At 34.8% G+C, this 25,594-nt stretch overlaps 1 protein-coding gene across 6 annotated transcripts in view; it reads right to left on the bottom strand.

The window, feature by feature from the left end:
• The window catches only part of LOC132555126 (plasma membrane calcium-transporting ATPase 2-like), a 146,215-nt gene that overhangs the window by 14,284 nt on the left and 106,337 nt on the right, over positions 1 to 25,594 (bottom strand). For 4 of the 6 annotated variants that reach the window (XM_060219469.1, XM_060219473.1, XM_060219470.1 and 1 more), the window contains 15 exons: positions 22,609 to 22,638; positions 16,325 to 16,534; positions 14,884 to 15,098; positions 13,419 to 13,554; positions 9,581 to 9,929; positions 9,155 to 9,297; positions 8,752 to 8,876; positions 7,526 to 7,705; positions 6,547 to 6,741; positions 6,063 to 6,254; positions 5,199 to 5,412; positions 4,533 to 4,744; positions 4,176 to 4,283; positions 3,675 to 3,857; positions 1,174 to 2,348 (listed from right to left, as the gene is read on the bottom strand). In XM_060219469.1, coding sequence (XP_060075452.1) covers positions 1,971 to 2,348; positions 3,675 to 3,857; positions 4,176 to 4,283; positions 4,533 to 4,744; positions 5,199 to 5,412; positions 6,063 to 6,254; positions 6,547 to 6,741; positions 7,526 to 7,705; positions 8,752 to 8,876; positions 9,155 to 9,297; positions 9,581 to 9,929; positions 13,419 to 13,554; positions 14,884 to 15,098; positions 16,325 to 16,534; positions 22,609 to 22,638 — 2,870 coding nt within the window. In that variant the 3' untranslated portion in view covers positions 1,174 to 1,970. Of the gene's footprint in view, positions 1 to 1,173; positions 2,349 to 3,674; positions 3,858 to 4,175; positions 4,284 to 4,532; positions 4,745 to 5,198; positions 5,413 to 6,062; positions 6,255 to 6,546; positions 6,742 to 7,525; positions 7,706 to 8,751; positions 8,877 to 9,154; positions 9,298 to 9,580; positions 9,930 to 13,418; positions 13,555 to 14,883; positions 15,099 to 16,324; positions 16,535 to 22,608; positions 22,639 to 25,594 lie in introns of those variants that run through there. The other 2 variants (XM_060219474.1, XM_060219475.1) reach the window with 1 other exon arrangement.

Below are 25,594 nucleotides of genomic sequence, written 5' to 3'. Positions count from 1 at the left end.
TAACACACTGTTCCCTCATTAGCCCTGAATGAGGTAAAAAAATATCCCACATTGGTGATATTCACGGTCACTGTATTCTCAGTTTTCAAAAACTCTTCTTTCTGAATACATTTTTTGGGGTAAAGTGAGTGCCAAGTTTCAAATTATATGGGGAGTACTCCACACACAACCTGGCTGCAGTCTATTTACAGTCTAAATTTAGTTCAATTACACATAATCTTGCTTACAGTTTAATCACCAACAACCCTATTTATACACTAGTCACAGAAAACCCTGTCTAATCTAGTAACAAACAACCATGATTACACTCAACCTGCACATAACCCTGTCTACAGCATAGTCTCAAACAACCCTGCTTAAATTCAAGCCATATGACCCTGTCTTAATTTTGTCACAAAAGCTCCTATAAATATCTAAGTCACAAATAACCCTGTTACATTCAAGACATATAACCCTGTCTACAGACACATAACCCTGTCTACAGTCTAGTCACACACAACCTTGTGAGTACAACTAACACATATTACAAGAGTCTAGTCACTTGTCTTCAGTCTGACCAGTACACCATATCACTTGCCGATAAATTTGTAGAAATCATGCTGAAAGGGAGCTACGACCAAACAGATTTGGACAGTATTATAGAGCAGAAATGTCAGAGGAAAATTGATTAGTATTGGAAAATTCCATAAAACCAACCTTTTTTAAAACTAATACAAGACCAAGTTTTTAAACAAATAGCCCAGCAGAGGCACAGAGTTGATAACAACTTCAGTTGAAACGATAAGATTGATAACATTATGCTGAAAAATGTCAATCTTAACTGAAAACAAAAAAGTTTCCTCTGAAAACTTTGAATTCATCAAGTCTTCACCAGATTCTTAATCCATACCAACTCAATGAAGTTTGTTTCAAACCAGTCATGAAATATTGATACAGAATATGCTATATGCTTGCTACCCTAGCTATCCAAATTTGGTTATCTCCTACATCTAAAACTTTAAAAAAAAACTGTCTCTTCATTTCAGGTAACAGAATACAGTTTAAGATCATTCCTATGCATTAAAAAAAGTCACATAAGCTGATTTTTGTGAAACATGATGATTGAACAATCAAGCAAAATTCTCATTCATTACCTAAAACTAAAAAACATAATGACAATTTTTTTTAAAAACAGAGACAACAAATAATGCAATAAATTTCCACTGTATAAAAAAATCCTCTTCATTATAAACAGTACACATTACTGTACATGAACTTGTTAAACACTAATAAATTCCAACCTGTTTACAAATCAACAGTAAAATGTAAACCTACACAGTTTTCATGATTCCTCTTTTTATGCACAAAACCTCATGAAACAGTCTCTTATCGCTATTGGTGTATTATAAAGGGAATAGTCCTCTACACCACAAGAGTCCTGACACAGCATTGGAACTTAAACAATTCCACACTTATTGTGTTACACACTACAACGTCATAACATTAAAGTTGCTTGGGACAGGAAAGCAGACGAGGAGAATAAGGAACATCCAAGTACTCTTAAATATCAAAAGGCTTTGCTTAAATTACCATTTTGTCATATGAATTTTTTTTTTTCTGTATTTACAACAGGTTTGAAAAACCTCTAATAACTAGCTAAATGTATTTCAATACTGGTATTGTAGATGGTAAAAAGGGGAGATAAATAGTCTCTGGAAGGGGAGATTACTCTATATATGAACTAAACAATTTTGCTTCTATACAGATATGTATTCATATGGTTTCATTTTGAAATTCACAGAATGAATTTCAGAAATTCAAAATCAACAAACAAATCCTTTCACACTTATCAATAGACACAACAGGGTAGATCAACCTTTTTTTTTAAAATCAATCAAAAGTCCCTGCCTAATAAAAGAACTTTTTGTGGATTCCTCTGTCGTAAGGCGGGAATAGAAAAAGTAAAGTAACACTACCATAACATCATATGGTTATATAGATGTCTCAGTAATACTTTTCACATCAGAATGACTGAATGTCTTTGGGGGCGATTGTTTATGGGCAGGGTTTGTAGGGGCTAAGAGAGGAGATGGCTGCTTGGAAACGAGGGGTACATTTTCAAAGGAATGGCTTTTAGTTTTAAAAGTTGGATCCAAAGGGGAAAGAGGAGATCGTGGGGAGGGTATGTCAGATGATTTGGTCTTGATGCGAAACGATCTCTCATGGTTGTTGATCGCTTCCTCACAAATTGGGCGCGGGCCCTGATGACTTCGCGAACTACGCAAGCTGTGCAAACTGTGGAAACTGTGTATGCTACGTTTTTCTTCGAGGTCTTCCAGTGTGCTTTTAAATGCTCTCACTACTCGCAGCTGTCAAAGGAAGAAAGAGATTAAAATTTGGCTTTCAGAAAAAGGTAAAAAAAAAAAAAAAAAATGAAAGAAACTACTGAAAACACGATGATCCAGTTTTGTTCGTTATTTGCATGTCTAGCAAATAACAGGTTAAAAGGTAATGCAGACCACATGTACTGATCAGCCGTGCTGGGACAGACATGTACACGAGTCGGCAGACACATGTGTCTAACAACCAGATTACCGCAGCTACAATCAGGCTACACTAATATACACAGGACACAGTGGGCAGGGTGTGTTATCATACTGCAGTCTTTATGTAGGCTTGCAGCGTTCGTCAGCTTGGGTATACACACATACAACAGCGTCACAGAACCACAGTAGCATTGAGGTCGGCAGCTTAGGGCAGGGAATATGGCAACGCCAACAAAACACATATAGCGTGGAAAATAAAAAAACAAAAACTGAAGACAAGAGGATGGGAGGAAAGTCAGCTATGAGGTAGAGTAATGGATCAGGAATACACACAACTGAAGTATACCATCAGGGAATCTGAATACCAAGGAACTAAACTACCACCTATAGGGTAGCAGGACATACTACTGAATATATCCGTCAAATAAAAGTCACAAAACCTACAAACAAATGGGTTAGTATACAAAATCCATGTACACATGTAATCTGAGTATACATATATATATATATCTACAGCAAAATCAAAACATCACATGTTTTCATCATTTCACCCAAAAGAAACAAAAACTTCATAGTGGATGCATAGAGCATATCATTTTGTAGACTAGTCTAAATGCAAAAATGTTATGGAAACTAAAAAGTTAAATTAAAAAACAAAAATATTTTCTATCTATATTTTTACAAGTTCAAAATTCTAGTTAGAAAAATAAATGCAAACCATTCCGTTAAAATTAGTATTGTTGAAATAACCATGTTAGAATCACTCGGATGCATGGTATATTTCATGGAACACCATAACATTTTCGTTTTGTTGAAGAGACGAGAGTCACTGCATAGAGTAAATAGGAAAGAATGTAACTGGTTACAAATGAACTGTCAATCATCATCTTAACTTATGAAATAATACCCATGCAAAATAAATTTCTGGCTTTTCTTCTTTAGTAGACAATCCATCCTATGTCCTATAACTTCAAAGGTAGTTTCTTGAACTGTACACAGTTTATCGGTAGTGTTGATATCATTAAACACAAATGAGTGAAATAGTTTCAATTTGGGTTCAAATAAAACACGAACAAAGGGTATGCAGCAACTGTGTGTCTCTGGTGTATTGCTTGGACTAAGACAACAATCAAAAGCAGCTACACTTACCTGTTGTTGTAGTCGAGTGAGTCCACGGACCCACAGGATCTGGCCGCGACGTCCACCAACGTCCATTTCCTGAGCATTGCTTTCAGGACCATCCGACAAGTCGTGGCGGTCCGGAACTGGGGGGTGGGAACCCCAGCTGAACAGGTCTTTGGGCAGCTTATGAGTTGGAATAGTGGTAATGATCTGTGTGTTAAAATCGAAGAGGAAGTAAATATTATGCATCACTACAACACAACAGACACACTGATTAATTAACATTCTGATCTATGTGTATGATCTGCAGTGGAAAATGAAGTTTAAATGATGAAATTGATATATAGAATAAAAGATTTCATATCCTACAGATTCTATAAAAAAAATTCAACATTTCAAAATGATATTTTGTTACTGAAAATTTTAAAGTATTTGAGCTTTCATGACTAAACAGTTTGTCAAATCATCAAATTAAAAATATCCACACATGTAAAGCATGGAATCTAATTGTCCTTTAACAATACTTACCTGCCCCCAAAGTAGAACTCCTATTCCCAAGAACACACACCAAAGCCACTGGTCTATAGTAAGACCTTTGGTTTTAAATGCATATCCTCCAAACTGAGTAATTATTATCTGTATCAAAAGAATGAAATTCTACATCAATTTTATGCATAAAAAAAATTTGAAGAAAAAACAAATTTTCAGTATATTATATGATAACGCTGATTATAAAATTTTCAGGTCAACTGCAAACAATATATCCTTGCTTAAACTGAAGTGACTGGTATCAACATTTGCATAATTATGTGTTTGTTCAATTAAAACAGTGAAATGTATGCCTGGTGGTTAATCAAGAGAAAATCTAGAGTTATCTCGCCTTACCTGAGAAATGAAAGTTCCAATCCAGATGCCAATGAATACTGGGTTCCGTCGTAAACCCTCTATAATGTTACGCTGCCCATGAATTTTGCGAGCATTTATTTCATTACAAAGAGTCATCATAACAAATGTGTTGAAAATCAATGTAAAATGCTGGGTGGGGGGTGCGTGAAGGGCGCCTCCCCGACCATCGTCGATATCAAATAAATCCGCTCCTGAATCATGAGTAAACAAGTGAGAATATATTAGAATATTAGAAATATTAGATCAGAAACATGAAACTACTATAGAATACAATAAAAAGTTAAAATATAAAACATATATGAAGATCTAAACGATATACCAAGTTACTAGAAGGATAATGAAAGCATAACCCAGTTACCCATTTTAGAGTTTTGAGAACTGAAATCAAATATAGAATTGATTCTTGACTTAAATGATAGTTTTTCAATGACAACTCTACCGCTATAGTAAAACAGGATACTCCTGGAAATAAGACTGAAAACAAATAAAAAAAATTGATTCTGGATTTAAATAATAGTTTTTCCAAGACAACTCTACTGTCAGAGTAAAACAGTCACTCCTGGAAATAAGACTTGAAACAGATGTTGTCGATATGATGTTCAGTCTCCATAAACAGGACAATTGAACCAACTGGAGTTTACCTACCTGCAAACAGGATAGTAAAAATAACTATAAGTTGGTAGACAGAGTGCCCAATTATATTTTTTGTCATGGTTCTAGAGATGAGAGCTTTTGTGCGACCATAGGGACGTCTGTTGAGCAGTTCCTCACTGGGCAGCTCAGTGGCGAGAGCAAGGGAGGCCAGTGTGTCCATAATCAAGTTGACCCACAACATCTGGATGGCCTTCAGGGGACTGTCCTGTGAAACCAGACATCAAATAATTATTACTGCATTCCACAACAGTTCTCCACATATATATATTACAGTTGTTACGGAAACTGGCAAATGTCAGATCTATTGTATAAAATTCTCCACAATTTTTTTTTTGACATTTTCTGTTTTTTGCTAAAGACATATTTTATCACATAATTATTGACAATGTCATATATTAAAAATAGTTTAATAAAGTGGCTGCCATCATTTGGATTCTGCTCCACATCTTGACATTAAAACCTGTGTAAGTGTTGTGTTTCTGAATAATGTGATAAAAAGCATCTTAAACTGGGTGCAGTTTTAATGACTAAATTGTCAATGTCATGAGACAAATAACCAGTATGAAGCATACCAGTAATGACATATATAGAGTATGAGATGGAATTGACCCACTTGTTCCTCTGGACTATGATCCCATGTACATCAAGGTTAGAGATAGTGTGTTGAGATAGTGAAAAGTTTATAGAAAAAAATACCCATGATGCTAACAACATACTATAGTAGATTTGATTATGCATTGTTCAAAAATTAGTATGTTTCTCAAGTACTAAAATGCTCTTTATATTGCAATTTGTTTAAAATTGTTGATATTGACGTGTGAAGTCTAAAGTTAGAATAGAAGTAATTGAACTTACATTGATGATACAGGCACCAAAAAATGCCACAAGAACAGCAACAACATTGACAGTGAGCTGGAATTGGAGGAACTTAGCGATGCTGTCATAAACGTTTCTACCCCACATCACAGCCTTGACGATACTTGTGAAGTTGTCGTCAGTTAAAATGATGTCAGACGCTTCCTTAGCAACATCTGTACCCGAAAGGCCCTGTGTAAATAATAAATATAAGGAATAACAACAGGCATGTTGAAAAATCCTTTTAAGTGAGAACATTTTCTAAAAAAGCTGGAATGATGAAAATTTTATAATCAAAATATTACTGATAAACATTTTTTTAACGAAATGTCATGGAAAAAATAACTTTCTTTTTTAAAGATGTCATTTAATAGGTATTTCTTTACAATGGATAATTAAAAACAAATTCAGGTCTCTCTATTAACCAAATATTAATAGAATGACAGTCATTATCTGAATAATGATTGAATAGAGAAATACATACCATAGCAAAGCCAACATCAGCCTTTTTAAGGGCAGGACCGTCATTGGTGCCATCGCCAGTGACTGCCACTACTTCCCTATTGGATGAGATCTTGCTGTCAATGATGCCTTTGACAAGGACATACTTGTCCTGAGGAGATGACCGGGCAAGCACCCTCAATTTTGGCCACACCTTGTCCAGTAGTTCCTGACTTATCTATTAACACAATACATACAGATCTCTTCAGGTTTTGTAATTTTACACATTGATCTTGCTATTGTTGTGATTAGCACTACGAAGTGAGAATCACATTGTAAGGTGTTTGGATTTATGCCACCAAATCAAAACATCAGGGGGATATTGTTTTTGTACTGTCTGTTTGTTTGTCTGTTGTTCACTTTAACCTTGCCTATAATTATTGCACTGTAAGAGGTGCGTGTTCCTTGTGACAAGATTTTTCTGGTGGTACCAAAATTTTTATGACCATGTGACCTACACTGTTTGACCTACATTTGAAAAATTCCAACATTTGCCATAACTATTGCACCATAAGAGGCAGGGCTTGCTGACTTAAGTTTAAGGTGATGTTTACTTGTAATGAAGTTGAAAAAAATCATCACCACAATGAAGACATAAGTGTGTCACAAAGTGTACATGTAATTAGCACATGCCTTACACAGTACAGTTTTAATGTTCCACTTCAGAATTTTGTTGCAACCTGGGGCACTGTATTTCATAAACACATCTTGTTTATAACTAATAAATAGTCATCAGTTTGATCGATATGACAGTTGGGAATTAACATTTTGTTTTTGGAGTGCAATTTAACTAAACATGGCATCTGAAGTTTTTTAAAGAGATTTTGTATTCAAATATTCTGGAAAGATTTCAATGTTACTACCAGTTGTATCATAAACAAGTGTTTGAACTATGTTCATGAATCTCTACAAAAGGAAAAGTATGTACTTGTCTTGACAATGAAACTGGTTATAGTACCTACCTCACCAGTGTGATCCCTGATTCGCTTGTTAAACTCCTTGCCCTCTAAGACAAGGAAATCCTCCCCAGGCTTCAGAATACCACACTTTGTGGCAATGGAGCGTGCTGTGTTTACGTTGTCACCTGTTACCATTCTTACAGTAATACCAGACCGCTGACATTTCTTGATGGCCATTGGCACCTGTCAAGAATATAGGGGGTGAAGTGAAAATGAGCTTTAATAATTTTTTCAACAGTACATCATTTCTGTGAAATTGTTGCACAAATCAATGTTTGGTTTAAAAGAAAAAAATCTAATTTGATTAGCAATGTGAAACTTGTGTCTTCAGTGTGTGTCAGTAACTCAGAACAGAGAAACTACCGTTTATGTCATATTTGAAGTCATTACTCGAAAGGAGAAATTAATATGCAGTAAAACACAACTTCTTCAAACTCGCATTACTTATACATCCCCTGTTTGTTAAAATTGATAGCTTGATCCTGATCCTTATTTATCTGTTGTTATTTAACCTTGGATTAATCCAGACACAAATGAATATTTCCTTCAGTTTTGAAGTATTATTCCTGTCTAAGTATATCGCAGATGTCATATCAGACAGAACTTTTTAACCCCTATTACATATGACTGCATCATACCATATTTGGTCATGCCCATGTTAAACAGGACCAGGACTTTTTATGATTTAAGAATATACGATAGAATTTTAACATACTTTTTACACAATCCTAAATATTGAGGTCATATTTATCATGTAAACTTTGATACTTTTGATTGACAGGAATATCAATATCCATTCAAACGAATGTTTCTTTTAAACAATTAAATTACAGAATTGTGATATTATGTCGGAAAGTAACTGCAGATTATGAAATCTGCACCAAAATTTTTTCCCTCATTTTTTTGAGATTGCTAATTATTTTTTTCGTAAATAATTATGTCATAACAAAAACCCTTCACATTGATTTGTTATTCTGTAAGTTCTCCCTAACCAAGGACAGAGCAAATAAAACACAGATCTAAGAACTGTAAAGTTAAAGAGTCTTGTTGTCAGACGTATTGTTTAAGCCAATCATGGAACTGGTCAGTCACATGAAATTTTTAGAAGTATTTTATTCAAATACTTCTTATTCTACAATCCACTGATAACCTCCCAAGAGTTTAGAGTTAGTGAGGTTTTACAGTACACATCTCATTTCTGTCATCTTAAATCGGTAAGAAATATTTACCTCAGGTCGGACAGGGTCTTCAATGCCAACAATCAGTATACAGGTAAGTCCAGACACAATTTCATCTTCATTCTCCCAGTCTGGGTCCTTCTCTATTGCTACCTCATTTTCAGCATTTGCACGTCCTGTCATGTAAAATTTCATATATAATTACATCACTATACCTAGATTAGAATGACATGGGGATAGGAAAGAGTTAGTGTGTTTAATACTGAAATTAGTGATGTGACTTGATTGTGTGGTTTCTCTACTAAAATTGGAGGAAGTTACAGTACCATATGTAGGTAATACCAGCAATGTAAAGAATTCTGACATAAATGTTTCTTGAGAAGTAGACGTTTGGAAAATGCACCAAATAAACATCTGTTAATTGCTCCTTATTGAAAAAAAAGAAGATACTAACCCATGACAAAATCCTTGTAAGCCAAACAGATTGTTCGCAGTCCATCACTGGCCATAGGCTCTATCACACTGCTGACCAGTCTCTCCTGCTCCTCCATTGAGAACTCCCGTGGGAAGCCATTGCAGTCGAGGATGTAATCACACCTGCAAATAATGAATATGTTCAATCCACCACACACCATCTCTCTGGTACAGTCTAATCAAGGTAAAATTTCAAAATCACATGCCATAAATTATGTACTCAGTATTTATTTTTACCATTCAACACTATGTCTCAGCTATCATTTGAATCTGCAGAAAAAAAACAAATCACTGAAGTTCCAGGTTTCAATTAACATGGACAAAATCTATCCACATGACTAAATTGAAGATTAATTTTCTAAGCTTTCTTTTTTATAAGCAAACATGAATCATTTGGAATTCTTACTTTTTCAGCACGATTTCTGATGCTCCTTTTGTAAATAGCCTGTATCCTGATCCTCCAGATTTTGGTACAACTGTACTCATGGATTTCCGGACAGAGTTAAATGTGTAGACTTTAGTGAGGTTACCCTCTGGTGTCTCATTTCTGATATCTTCATAACTCTGCTTCATATCCAGAACAAAACCAAGCAAGGCACACTCTGTCTTGTTGCCGATCTGGTCAGGTAGACCTCCGTCCTTGGATGGCATAATGCGGGATGTGTAGCCACTGTTGATGGCAATTCCAGGTACTATGACATCCTTGTAAGTGTCCGAAAGGGTGGCATAGTTAGGAATTTGTTTGTAGTGGATACCTGAAACAGTGAAATTGTTTTTTGTTTCCATGACAACTTTCACAAATAAGTCACCAAATCTATCTGATAATAAGTGAATAAGCTCACTTCCCCACATGTAAAACAGTGGATAAATTCATTTGTGAAATCACAGGCTTATTTAAGCTATAACATCATTCAGACATCATTCATGACATTATGAATGTTCATGGATTTAAAAAAAATATTTCTTCTTCTTCCAACAAATAGGATTCACGATGTTAAATGGACAAGCCAAGCTTACAACATCATTTATCAAGACTCTTTTTATTAGTGTTTCAGTCAAAATGTGAACTGTTATTGCGCAACTACTATCTCGAGGAAACCAAGCACCTGCCATTCCGCATTAAAAGAGTTGTGAATCTGTATCTAGACTTGACGAGAATGGAAGTGATTTTGATTAACCAATGCCTGGTCATAGCACTTGCCCATGATACTCTGTTACAAGATCAGCCATGACACAGTGGGAGTGCAACAGAAGAAACTGTCAACTACCATTATGCTACATTTTGCCTTGAACCAATATTGTACCCGACACATTCTTGTAGTCCATCAAAGAAACCACATGTGACATTTTGTTGCGAAACACTCCTCTGGAGGCTTTGACTTGTGCCAGAAATGTTTTATTACCAACAAGCAAATACAGAATGCATGGGCATTGTATAAGAGTATACTTTCAATACTCAAATTATTTTCTCCCTTGTCAAACAGGAAAATAACAATGAAAACTACTATCAGATACCAGTTTCACTTCATGATTTTACAATACTAACTTGGTAATAGTAAAACAAATCAACAAATTCTTCCAGATTCAAGAAAAAGGCATGAGGTATGCCATTTAACTTGTATACCTAAATGCGCACTAAGAAGACTATGCGGTGAATTACAGTCCCCCGCCCACACAACACCTTACTAGGGCAAACCCATACACAAAGTATGAAGTTCCAATGACCAATAGTGATAGAAAATAGCGTCAGGGCAGTCATTTTCCATGATGTAGGTCAAAGATCAAAATATAGGTCAGAGTGACCAACACACCATTCAACAAAGGTGAACCCATTCCCCGAGTATGAAGTTACAATGACAAGAAGTGGAAAAGATGAATGGAAGAGAAAAAGAAAAAAAAACTTTGTCTACAGCTGATAATTCTTATTGTGATTTTGCTTTTCTTAAATAACATTAAGGTAGATTATATCTGATAGTGAGAGAAGCAGGATTGTCATTGGTCAAGTGTCAACTGCTGCAACATGTAAGTATGATAATCAGTAAGAAAGCCAACAGCCAGGAAATCTGTGTTATCTAAATACAGTAGTCGAATAAGCACTGTCCAATAACAGAATAATGGTAGGCTATGATGTACAAATAACGCAACTTATTTTAGATTATTTGTGTAAATAAACAAGCTACGGGTAAATCCACAACTGATGTGTTATATACTGTAGAACTGAGTGTTATGTACTGTAGAACTTAGTGTTACATACTGTAGAACAGAGTGTTACATACTGTAGAACTAATGTGTTATGTCCTTTGATATGTACTGTGAAACTGATGTGTTATGTACTGTGAAACTGATGTGTTATATACTGTAAAACTGAATGTTATGTACTTTGATATGTACTGTGAAACTGATGTGTTATGTACTGTAAAACTTAGTGTTATGTACTGTAGAACTGAGTGTTACATACTGTAGAACTAATGTGTTATCTATTGTAGAACTGAGCATTATGTACTGTAGAACTGTACTGTAGAAATGAGTATTATGTATTGTAGAACTTAGTGTTATGTATTGCAGAACTGAGAGTTATGTACAGCAGTACTGAGAGTAATGACATTGTACTGTAGATCTGACGTGTCATGTACAGCAGTATTGAGCGTTATGTACTGTAGAACTGAGCATTATGTACTGTAGAACTAATGTGTTATGTATTGTAGAACTGAGTGTTATGTATTGTAGAACTGAGTGTTATGTACAGCAGTACTGAGAGTTATGTACTGTAGAACTAAGTGTTATGACATTGTACTGTAGATCTATGTTATGTATTATGGAACTGAGTGTTATGTACAGCAGCACTGAGTGTTATGTACAGCAGTACTGAGAGTTATGTACAGCAGCACTGAGTGTTGTGTACAGCAGTACTGAGAGTTATGTATTGTAGAACTGAGTGTTATGACATTGTACTTTAGATCTGATGTGTTATGTACAGCAGCACTGAGTGTTATGTACAGCAGTACTGAGTGTTGTGTACAGCAGCACTGAGAGTTAAGTACTGTAGAACTGAGTGTTATGACATTGTACTGTACATCTGATGTGTTATGTACAGCAGTACTGAGTGTTATGTACAGCAGTACTGAGAGTTATGTACTGTAGAACTAAGTGTTATGTACAGCAGTACTGAGTGTTAAGATCTTAAGTGTCTCAAGATAGGTGTCAATCTTAGTGATCATATATGATTTTTTTCTTCACAGTTTAAAATGTCAGCTCAAATTATGTGACAAATGTTAGCAGGAAAGCTGCCAATCAATGCGATGGATCAATAGGGTCACAAAGGCTATCATTAACACAGGCTTGTGTTTCGTGGCTATAATTAGTTGCTAAGTGTGCACGGTAAGAGCCTTGCTTTATGTAAATCAATCACATTATGCTGCACACGTAGTACAAGCTTTGACGCCAGAGATGTCTTTGCACCATTGTTGTCCCAAGACTTCGGAGGGTGTGACCTACAGAGAGCAAGCCTGCTTCTAACACCAAGTAAAACCTAACACACCAGATACTAATGGGAAACCTCAGCGGCAGCCTCACAATGTTTATTGAATAAGCGATCAGCTTGTCAGTGCTAAATCTAACACCAGTGTGAACGATAGTGCAGTGTACCCTTTCTATGACCTTCAAATTGTACTGCTGACAAGTAAACATGTTGTTGTTCTCAATATCTCCAGACTCAGTAAAAAATTCAATAATTACATTTTTTATCCAATTTTCGAAATTATGCTCAGGGTAGGAGGACAAATTATCAAGAATTTGCAAGCAAATTTTTTTTCCTTCCAAAAAAGATTAGTAACCCAAGACAGAATTTATGTAGCCTACCTCACAATGTTGTAAATGAACAAATTCAGTAGACATAACTGTATATAATAACTTAATATATCTATTAAAGAATAAGCTCTTTGGACCAGCATACAAGTTCTCACTCAAAGTCAAGGGTTGGCTTACTGCAGGATGATGAATAAGCATTTGTTTACATGATGGGCCTATTGAAAGGCATGATGTTTTGTGGGATACATTTTCTTCAATTTATGGATGTTACTTTTTGACTCGATTATTATCTTTTTGATTTTGAATGATATCTCTCAAGTTATGTATTATCTGTGTATCTATACAGTCTCTAAAATACCAACTCTGAGAAAATACCTTACAAGTCTACACTAGAACTAAACTATACCAGAAGATTGGGAGACCTGAAGTGAACTTACCTCCGATGTAACTTTGGACAACGGTCATTCTGTTGGTTGTTAATGTGCCGGTTTTATCAGAACAAATGGCTGTGGCATTACCCATGGTTTCACAGGCATCCAAATGTCGCACCAAGTTATTGTCGTGCATCATTTTCTAAAATAAGAAACAAACAACAGAGAAATTAGGTTATAATCACCTAAAATGTTTTACAACCATCACTTCAAAATAAACAATGACCACCAAAAGGTAACTAAGCAAGCAATAGTATCACTGAAAGTGATGAATGCTCCCCGAGAAAGACTTTGATAAAAATTTTTAACAAAGGGCAATAATTCCATAATAAAGGAGTTGTTGTCTACGACTTTGGTACACTGTACATTCTCTTAGTATGAACAATGTGTACATCAAGTTTCATTAGCCTTCTTTAAATGCAAGCAACTTTATGCGCAAGTCAGCAAATTTTAACAAAGGGCAGTAACTCTGTTTATTCAGGGTTCAAGAGCCTTGAATTTGGTAAACTTCACATCTCCTTAGTATCAATAATACATACACCAAGTTTCATGATCCTTGCTTAACTCTGAGCAATTATGAAAGAACAGATGGATAAGATGGCAACTATAGCTCCCCCAAAAATTTTCAGGAAGCATGAAAACTTAAGAGTTGCAATACTACTACACAAATGTGAACTAAATCCATGGAAGGATTTCTGAGACATCTAATAAAAATGATGTTCAATATAAACATGACTGACTACACATACATGGAGAAGATGCTACCAAAACCAAAGAATACATTAGAAAATTTGAAAATCTTAACATTGTGACCTTAAAAGTACAAAGTAATTTTTAGAAGAAATCTGATGCACTTTTCAGTAAGCTGTGTGAGAAAATATAGGAGTAAACCTCACAATCTCTGTAGATGAACCTGTTGGAAGTTTCTTGGTAATAGTAAATGTCGGTACAATATGAATGTCCAGATTTCCATGATGAGAAGTATCAATGTATGGTAGTAGTTGTCTGTTGCCTTTGACTTCCATTGACCAATGATCAACTTATTAGACGTATCACTTGATGTTATGAAACTATCAGCTACATATGCAATCTTTGAAACGGTTCTCAATATATGACATTGATTCTGACCATGTAGCAGAATGGGATGGATGAATATGAGTACCGTTATATGCCTCCTGCCCCATCCCCCACTTCTACCCCAGTAAACTGTCGGGGGCATATAATGTTGATATATAATTATATTAACTACAAATTAATTATGGCTATCAAATTCCTCTGTTGATGTTTGTATCAAAGTCAATATCTCAAAACAGCAGACTTTAAACAAAATGTTGTGTATGATTATTAGTTTTGAGGTTCTACAGAAGCCCTTCAATGGAATAGTAATTAAATGAAGGACAAATACTGAAGTATGTCATTATCAAAAACTATGGTGTAGTATTCCAGTGAAGGCAAGTAAGATAACACTTACCCTGACAGAGTAGGCAAGGGCAAGTGTGACGGCGAGGGGTAAACCTTCAGGTACGGCCACCACCAAAACTGTTACACCGATAATGAAGTAACTGACAAACTGCTCTATGTATTCTGCTGTCTTGTCACTCGTCCATTCATGTTGGTATGTGACAAATTCAGTGATGCAAAATTTGATGATGAGCACGAGTACTGTCACAACAGCAATAGCAGTACCTGTAACAAAGCATTATGGCCATTAGGGTTATGTCAGCACAAGTTTGATTTATACAAATGTTAAATACAGCTCAAAGGATAGTGTTTCTGTCTCTGTCAGTGTTTGCAAATGACATTCATAATATTCAGGAATATTTGAGCACTGCTTCAGTTGCGTACTGTACATGTGCAAGAAAATATATACTAGTCCATCTCGGGATACAACATTCTGACACATCCTTGTAAATATACAAAAATCCATACAATATACAGGCACACCCTAGTAAATACAGATTCATATAATACAAAATATCCAAATACATAGTTTCAGTAGATCAATCCACACAGTCCACAAACTGTATCACAATGGACCACTATACTTCTTAGTAAAATATTGTTTGACATCCAATTCTAAATATATGTTGATCCTGTTACCTTAGCATAGCAGGCAAGCTGAAGAATAAAATCTGATATCTTGTAAAAATGTAATGAGTGAGTCTTCACCTTGTACAGAAATGAATTCAACGGTCAACCAATGTTACAAGATGTTTCTAGACAGCAAAATCAAATATGCAATCAGTGAAAACAATTTAAAATGAAAATTCTGAACTGAAGGCAGGTAGTTTGACTTTAGCCAGAGGCATGTTTGTGTGTATGAAGCAACATTTGATAGCTTCAACAGTGATAAGGTCACTTTGGTTACAATGAATGGACAAAAAAAGCCCCGTGGGTCACTTTCAAAGTGTTACACTTGGGTCATATAATTATCAATTTGATATGGCAATTATGATAAAGAAATGTTTTGATTACATGTTTATAGTGAGGTGGTATGGTTAGTCTGTTCCTTCATTAGTTTTGTTTATTTGTGACCTACAATACAATATCTCCTGTTGAGTGATGATCTCTAGGAAGAAATGCAGAGTGTAGCTGATTTGTCTCACTATAATAATATCAGACACCACCTCTTATTATTTTTTCCATTTAATTAAGTCACTCATGTAACCAAGTCATGGCCACATACTTCTCCATTTTAGTATCTTACGTACTATTTCATATTAATCATTCAAACTGGCACACTTGGCATTTTGGAAATGTTGACTGCAGATTTCTAGGTCAATGTTCTGGGTATTTGGGGGCATTAATACATCTTATTTTTTTTTCTATGCAGGAGATCAAATTAAGACATGTATAATCATCTTTAGGACATCTAAAGTATATTGTAGTAAGCTCAAATTGCATTCTCATACCTCCGTAACCTATCTGGATGGCAAGGCGAGTGAGCTTGGCCTGTAGGACGGACTTCTCCTTGCGACTGGAATTCTCTTGGGATTTTGCAGCCTTCTCCTTCTGGTCAGGATCCTCGGCATCCTTCCCATTGGACACCTTGTTTGTGGAATTCGCATTCACAGCATTATGAGAATTTCCTGTTGGAACTTGTGGGTTTATCTGATCAATATCTAAAAAGGGAAATAAAATATAAATTATTAAAATATCTTTGCTTGTTAAAAAAAAAGAAGATGCTATCTTCTCAACTGTTTGGATTTAGTAAAAGCTTGAAATCATGGTAAACAGGAAAAATTAAATAAAAAAAAAAAATTAAAAACCTGACCAAAATCATGCAGCTGCATGACAATAATATCTTTAAATTGAAAACTTTGCAACAAAGCAGCAAATATCATGCATATTCAGTAGTTATCTTGTGGATCTTAATGATTGCCTCTGCTTTTACACTTAGTATAACAAGATCTGTTTCAATCATGACATAAACATAATTTGACATATATTACAGATGTAAGAAAATTGAAGTTACTTTGCATGAGAAAGTACTTATTTATTTATAACTTTAGATATAAGACAGGTGATAAAACTGTTGTAACAGTCATTACTAATCTACAGGTGGATTAATGGTCGCACAAGTGACAAATACATGTACAGGGATGGGGTGGGGGTTCATATATGGTTCAGGGAAAAAAAGCAGAGTGGTTAATTAAAAGAAGGAAAATAAAGTCTTGGTCAGTTTGATTTTGTGGTCAGTCAGATGTAGTTCAGGGTGGAGGGAAGCAGTCAGTCTTTATCAGTCCATCATTATCTTCTGTTTAGTGGTAGCTTAACTTCACAATGGTTTGTTCATGTTCTTCTCAAAGCCTGTACCAATTTTACAAAATTCAGAATAACCTTTATTAATTTATAAATTCAGATCTCATACAGAGACTGGTCTATTTGATTCTATAAATTCTCATCTCATACAGGGAATCACTTTTCTGATTCTATAAATTCTGAGCTCACACAAGGAATAGCCGATCAGATTCTATATATTCTGAACTCACACAAGGAATAGCCGATCAGATTCTATATATTCTGAACTCACGCAAGGAATAGCCGATCAGATTCTATATATTCTGAGCTCACCCAAGGAATAGCCGATCAGATTCTATATATTCTGAACTCACCCAAGGAATAGCCGATCAGATTCTATATATTCTGAACTCACACAAGGAATAGCCGATCAGATTCTATAAATTCTGAACTCACACAAGGAATAGCCGATCAGATTCTATATATTCTGAACTCACGCAAGGAATAGCCGATCAGATTCTATATATTCTGAACTCACCCAAGGAATAGCCGATCAGATTCTATATATTCTGAACTCACGCAAGGAATAGCCGATCAGATTCTATATATTCTGAACTCACACAAGGAATAGCCAATCAGATTCTATAAATTCTGAACTCAAACAAGGAATAGCCGATCAGATTCTATATATTCTGAACTCACGCAAGGAATAGCCAATCAGATTCTATATATTCTGAACTCACGCAAGGAATAGCCGATCAGATTCTATATATTCTGAACTCACGCAAGGAATAGCCGATCAGATTCTATATATTCTGAACTCACGCAAGGAATAGCCGATCAGATTCTATATATTCTGAACTCACGCAAGGAATAGCCAATCAGATTCTATAAATTCTGAACTCAAACAAGGAATAGCCTTTGCATAATAAATGAGTTCTGAGGTCAAACAATCAAGGAAAAGTCTTTCTCTATGAATTCTGAACTCATAAAAGGAGTACACCTGTGTGACAATTATACTACTAGGTAGGAAACTTAGTAGTCTTATGCAGTATGTACCTAGTGACTTACTGAAAATAAAGTAAAATAAACAGCTGCTCATTACAAAACTTCTTTTTTATACATTCACCTAAAAGTAGAATTACCAGGCAGATCAAAAAGAATCTCTTTACTATAAATACCAAGTAATTAATCTTCATTGCCCTTTCAGCTCTAAGATTCTGAATTAGATAAGCGGAATGTTTTGATTTGCCCATTAGTTTCAGAAATACATTAGTCAAAATGGTCAGTAAGATATTCACAATATCAAGATTGTTCATAAAAGCCCTATATGTATGTTAATTGCCAACAAACCAATCCAGAATATCATTGCCCGTGACAAACACAATGATGTAACAGAACCCAATATATGTAATACTATGATTTATTATCCAGACATACAATATCCCATCCTATCCATAAAATACATATTTAGCACATCAATACACAGCTAACAGTTGTTGACTGAACAGAACAGGATTATCAATTCTGGCTTAAATCCTTCAAAAGTATCATTTAGATCTGATATATGTTTTTCACTATGGATTACACAGAAAATCTATGGAAAATTCATTAATGATGGATGAGCTCATATTCTCAGATGTTCCCTCTGGGGTGGGTGGATGATGATGAATTGTGCCCCAAATTCTAAATGAGATGGTCCCTATGGAACAGAATTGGAATCATAGCCAGGCAGTCCTATTCACTACAACAGAATGACCTCTGATGAACTCAGTAACCATGGTAAAAACCTGACATGGAGCCGGTAACAGGAAGAGTGTTCCCACTCTCCAGAGTGGTGCCTTTTTCCTATGGATCTTCACTATGAATTAGTTTCATAGCCATGATTCATTTGTCATTGTGTTAACTCCATTTTATGCTCCAATCAGGCATCAAATGCATCAATGTGCAAAATGAAGGTTAAATTTCCTCAGTTATAAAATCTGTCATAAATTCTTGTTAATTTGCTATGATGAGGGATAGAAGAGAGATACCAATAAAGTACACCCACACACAGCACACCTGTATGTGGGCGGACCTTACCGCTCCCACATCGTACCTGTAATACTGCCTGTTATTACTCTAATGGGGACAACTCTCTTACATTTTATCTCAATCACAATGCAATAACACTATCAAGTTTCTCTCCCTGTGTGTCTTTTTCTTCCCCCACACCCTGACCAGATGATTTCATAATGGGAAAAAACACATTTTAAAATATACTAGAAATAATATCTCATTTCTCCTGACTTCAAAACACTGCTGTTTACTGGAGAAATAAAGGAAAAAGTACCTCGTCTGACATATGTATCAGTACATCAAGTTACTATTATATACTGTATTACTGATGACTTTCATCTGGAATATTAACTTAGAAGTCATGCAGCCAGTTATGTAGTATTGCATTTAGCCTTCTCCAATGTGATTTCTTCAGCTGACTAATTAACTTATTGTGTATTGATTGTGACAGCCACGATAGTGCCTTAAGACTTTACCCACAATGCAGGACTTCTAAACTAATTTATTACCAGATCAAACTCTGTACAGCTGACAGCAACCTTTTTCACCTCAAGTTTTCAACAAGATTGTGATTTTTACCTTCAAATAAAGATTTGAAAAAGTCTATCACATGAAACTGTGAGTGTACAATGCATCATACCTTTGACTTCTACCTCGAAAAAAGACCGCTAAAAACCTGACCCTTGACCCTATGACAGATTGCTGAAAAAATATTTTTTGAATTTAGGACTCTATGACACAAACTTTTGAAAATTTAACCTCTGTCCTTTACCTGCAAGACAGAATGCAGAAAACTATCTCTGACTATGTAATAATGAATTGTGTGCTGGGTTTATCTCCTCATGAACTAGCAGGGTCTGAGGTTGGGTTTCCTGTTAGTAGCTGATGGCAACCTCACTGAATATCATACTGGAGGTCTTTTCATACCATCTACAGCAATTAGGGTGTCTGACTCAAGGACACAACCACGACACCACAGACCATTCTGTTTCTTAGCTACCTGTTAACAGAAACTGCCATGAGTAGGGCGTGTCACCTCAAATTTTCATCTAAGATGATTACCTAGGGCAATGCTCTGTCTGACAAAGCTCCTACATTTCAATGAAATGTTTGTATATAAATCTGTATTTCGTTCTTAAAATTCAACTAACTTATTATAGAGGTTTCAGCTTTTTTTAAGAACTTTGAAAATGATACAGGCAAACTCTCCTGCATTCTTTGTATATTTTATGGAAAATGTTCAACATAACTTTTTCAGAAAGCCATGATTAGCTAGAGGACAAGATGAACTAATACCATTAGCTGATCCATGTAAAAGATTACTAGAAGGGATTTCATTGCCTTACAAATCATATCAGAATTACCATGACTGCAAATCCAATTTTTAACGATTCATATCACAGATGTAACTTATCCAAACTGGAACTTGTCATGAATGTGATACACATTGATGTCCTAAAAAATATATCAAAATTTCATCAGATTAAAATTGCCAAGGTACATGCCACAATGAACTGCATGAGCCAATAAAGCTTGTTTGTGAACATCAATTTATATTCTAAGAAGAGTGTGGCACCCGTCTTCTTTCATTATGCCCTCTAGTGCAAGCTGGTAGTGAGTGATTGATGACTAGGACTAGTCACTTGGGACCATTGTCCATGAGATAAATGCTGAAAGCCCTGTAATGATGAACACATTCTAGTAATTATTAGACTTCATGTCTCGTATCTGGAGATATTGTTGCATTTTAAACACAAGATGATGAAAGTGGCATTTTCCTAATAAGGTGAGAGGAGGAATTGTAAAACAGACAAAAATTTAAAAGAAGTCAGTTGAAATCTGGTTTATAGATATCCTTCTTTAAACTAATAGATATCCTGCTAGCAACTAAGTTCATATGGATTTGGGAAGTCATTTTGCACAAATTTCTGATGAACAAATTGAAATTTTATAAATCATCATAAAATTGGGGAAGCTTTAGATATGGTTGACAGCCACTAGGGCTTTGCTGAACAGTCAGGCTTTAAGCTCATGAAGCAACATCTACTGATAAACTCAGCAGAAAAGATAACCACGAAAAGCTTCATCAGGTGATAGCCAAATTGAGGCTCTAATCAACGCTGAAAATGTTACTCCTTAGTGCAATGTTATCATCAACAAATTGAATGTAAAATTCAATGATGAGTTTATGGCGTACAAAGATGAACTATCTTAAGCAAAGGTCAAGGTGCCTTCAGGTGAATCTATGTTTTGTAAAGGTCAATTAATGGTTTGTTTTGTTTTGTAAAGGTCAATTAATGGTTTGTGTTTTGTGTTGAAAGGCCAATCAATGGTTTCTAAAAGTCAATTACTGGCGTGTAAAGGTCAACCAATGATTTGTTTTTTTGGTTTGTAAAGATCAAATCATGGTTTGTGTTTTGTTTTGTAAAGGTCAGTTAATGGTTTGTGTTTAATTTTGTAAAAGTCAATTAATGGTTTATAAAGGCTAATCAATGGTTTGTTAAGGTCAATCTATGAAATGCAAAATCAAACTATAGTACGTCTGTAACAGTCAAATATTGTTAAAAAAAATAAACATTTGGCTTGTAAATGTTATTCAACAGGGTGCGAAGGTCGCTAGGATATGGTTATTTTGTATGTGCAAAGGATACAATAGAAAAGGCTGCCATTTGAACATAATGTTCAGAGAGGCAAAACAGAGAGAGTTATTATGTGATAGGTGGACCTGGCCTTGGTACCACTGAACTTGAACAGAACACTTTTTTATTAAGCAGGTACAATACAATTTATATTTAACAAAATACAACCTCTTTGTCACAGCTAATCTAGGTGATTTTTTCCCAAAAATAAGCAACACTAACTGACTGATTTATTTTAGTGAAGTTAATAAATTCCTAAACATTTTTGCTTGTACTACAGCAAAGGACTACCAGTATTCTGTCTGACAGGGATTATTACATCAAGGAGATTGATCAGCTACACAGCCTTGAAAATAAGTGGTTATAACCACAGAGTGAAGACCACTGGATTCCAAAACAAATCCTCAAACCAAAGTAATATCTGAGCACTGATTGGAATGCCTAGCATTGCAATCAATAATCGTCCTTTGTCCCTCCCAATTCCTAAATTCCCTAACCCTTAAACCACCAGTGTAGCTCCTAAATCAAACAATAGGAAAGTCCATGGTGGTGAGAAGGGGTGGCAAGGCTACCAGACAGTTTCAAGAGAAAACATACATCAGGATTCAGAGGCTGACCTGTCGCTGGTCTCTTGCCTATCAACCGAGACTAAAGAAACTGTAGGACTTCAATGAGACCTAAATTTGTGTGACAAGAAGGTTGGTAATTTGTTAAAGACAAAAACATGCAATGTGCTGTAGGCTTACGGAGTCACGTACCAACTTTGGTGTCACCATCGCTAGTAAGCACTAATGGAAAATGAAACAAAGAAAGTAAAAATTAAAAACAAAATCATAAATTGTTTCAATCATTATCAAAATAAAATGAAAACTTGTATAACAGTTATAATACACATTTTCAAAATGTATCTATAAACAAAATTCCATTGCAAATCAAATATTTCATATGCAAAACTGATATCAACATTTGGAATCAGAGAATTCTCAAATCAATACATGATTATTTCTTGAAATCATTAAAAAGAATAGGACATGCATTTCCAAAAACAATGAATTCTATGAAATATGCAAAAACTTAAATGTCATTCACTAAAGAAATGACTTTTTTTTCTTTTTTTTTTTAAACTATACAACATTTACATCAACATAAATACTGACAATCTGAAGTATATACTATTTCTGATTATTAACCGAGTTTCAGAAATGTGACATTACAGTACAATTATATAAGCCACAAGAAATAGTGTATGCAATTACATTGGCAATATTTTTTCAAAATCAATCTAAATTCTATATTTCTTTATAAAGCAAATATTTAGCATGTAAAAACTTACCTTGGTATTACCCAACATATTTTCCCAAAATTAAAACCAAACAAATTCCAGATTTTATATCTTCTAGATTAAAATACAAATTGATACATGCAAAAAATTTGAAAAAAAAAACAAAACAACCCTCTAAAATGATACTGAAAGCCCTGGTCACAGGGACCGAGTTAGTCACATGTAAATGATGGGAGAAATGACAAAAATGCATTATGTATGTTATACTACAAGTGCAAAAATTTAGTGAACTGGTCCAGGAACAAATAAATTAAAAATCATTTGATTTGAAGGAAAAGTATATAAACACTTTTACCAGTCAAGGGTGACCTAACTTTTCTTCCCGACTAACTACGTAAGTGTTCCTGGCAGGCACCTAGTCTTTTTAGTATTCAACTGAGTCAAGTACATTTGAAACTGATAGTGAAGTTTATTTCATAGATATATTTGATTAATCAAAGTTATCTTTACACAATACTTAAACTGATATTTAACTGTTTTTTCCTCTTTTTGATTCTTTTACATTTCAAAAGATAAAAAAAAACATTAAGTTAAACTTGATAAGTCTACTTGGTGATTGAAATATTCATTTTAAGTGAATTATTTCAAAGCAAAATGACTGCAACGTTATTTTAGATAGATTAATTCAAAGCGAAATCAATGTTAAAATTAGAAGAACACTTTGTTGTTATCATAAAAAATTGACTTAATGAATTTGGTTAATTTAAATACCTACAAAATACTTTATATTGTATATAAACCATTGTTGAATGTATCATCAATAAGACTGTACATTTACTGCATTATCTTTTCTGTTTACATTAATCATTAATTGTGTTTAATATTGACAGCAAAATCAAGATTCATCACAAAACAAAGAGACAGGTACTTTTGTGTTTTTTTGAATGAGACAGAAGATGAAGAGAAGGACTTACATGGAACATTCTGGCCTGCAGTGTTAGGTCGAGTGCCTGCAAGCCAAAAACAACCGGGAAGCAAAGTTAAACAGTCAAAATCAAGATCATGTCAAGATCATGTCCAAAAAGGCATGAATCAAAAAAAAAAAAAAAAACAGGAACATAAACAATCTGGAAAAGGAGAATATGATATGTTACAGAATTAACATATGAAAATAGGACAATATGCAATGAGGGCGAAAATAATAGGCAGGAAACCAATCATAGGAAAAAAGTGTGACAGTATGAAAACAATGCTAGATTAGTTAACATATCTAAACAAAACCTCACCATTGACAACCTGGTTTTCATACATAATGCTTGTGTGACTATTTTCAAGCCAATCTCAGAGTTGTGGTATTTGGTGATGTTTTTAGTGAGCCTTTTATAAAGAATGAAAACTGAAACGCCACTAGAAACATTCTGTGAGCACTTGTTTCTCTTCTATTAAGTTTGCAAATTTTACTGCTCATAAAATATTTCTTCCAACACAACAAGATTGAGTTCAAACATTTTACACAGCCAGACCAAAGGCAGATGCAGATGCAGAGAAACAAGAAAACAAGATAGTGTAAATAGACACATACAATGGTCACATACAGATATGACATTGTCAATGGATGAACGATGGATGAACGATGAATGAACATGCCAACACTCTCAGTGATGGTTGATAACAGTAGACATTACCATGTGCAGATTCCAAACCACATGAGTATTCAGTGTATATGTTGAAATAAACAATTTCAGGAAAAGCTTTCATCTTATTTTTTCCAAAGGAAAATCAGGAAATTTGATGATTAACATGAATTTCAGATTTTTCCTATGCAGTAGAATAATTTTCATTCTTCCAGATATTTCATGCTACCGTTGTGCTAATGACACTCATGTGGAAGAGAATAGAAAGAATGTTACAGATAAGAGAAAGTGGAGGTAACCAGTGACAGAATTACCTGCCAGGGTGCTTCGTACATTACCTTTATAGGACACAACAGTCACCTCTTTCAATTACCATTGAGAAAACAAAAGAGCCCAGCATGAATGTAAAGCAGAGTAAGCAGCCATGCTTTTAGTTTCAAAATCCAAATCTGCCTGACTCTAGCTTCAGTTACTTAGAAAAATCTGACAGGGTTTGTATTTCTGGCAACACTACTTGGCAGAAAGCCTCAGTGAAATTAAGCACACAAACTCAAAACATCACAGCATTTGCCCTTTATGTGACAACCCTTCACTACAACTATAGTCTTTGGAACTTGCCCATAAACTGTTGCATTAGAAGGGGTTGAAAGGTCAAATGGAATTTTCAAAAAGGTGGTGAAAAATTGCGCGTTATAGCATTTGCCTTAGCTTCTGAACTGATGAAATTTTGTAAAATCTACAGGCATGATAAATTGAAAGACTAGTTATTGTGATTATGAAAAAAAATCAAATGATTGGAAAATGAAACTAAAATCTGACACTTAAGCT

The sequence above is a fragment of the Ylistrum balloti genome, unplaced genomic scaffold (genome assembly GCF_031769215.1).
Source record: "Ylistrum balloti isolate Yb309-2 unplaced genomic scaffold, AGI_CSIRO_Ybal_v1 Utg370452, whole genome shotgun sequence".
Lineage (NCBI taxonomy): Eukaryota > Metazoa > Mollusca > Bivalvia > Pectinida > Pectinidae > Ylistrum > Ylistrum balloti.
This window is presented reverse-complemented; position numbering and strand designations above follow the sequence as displayed.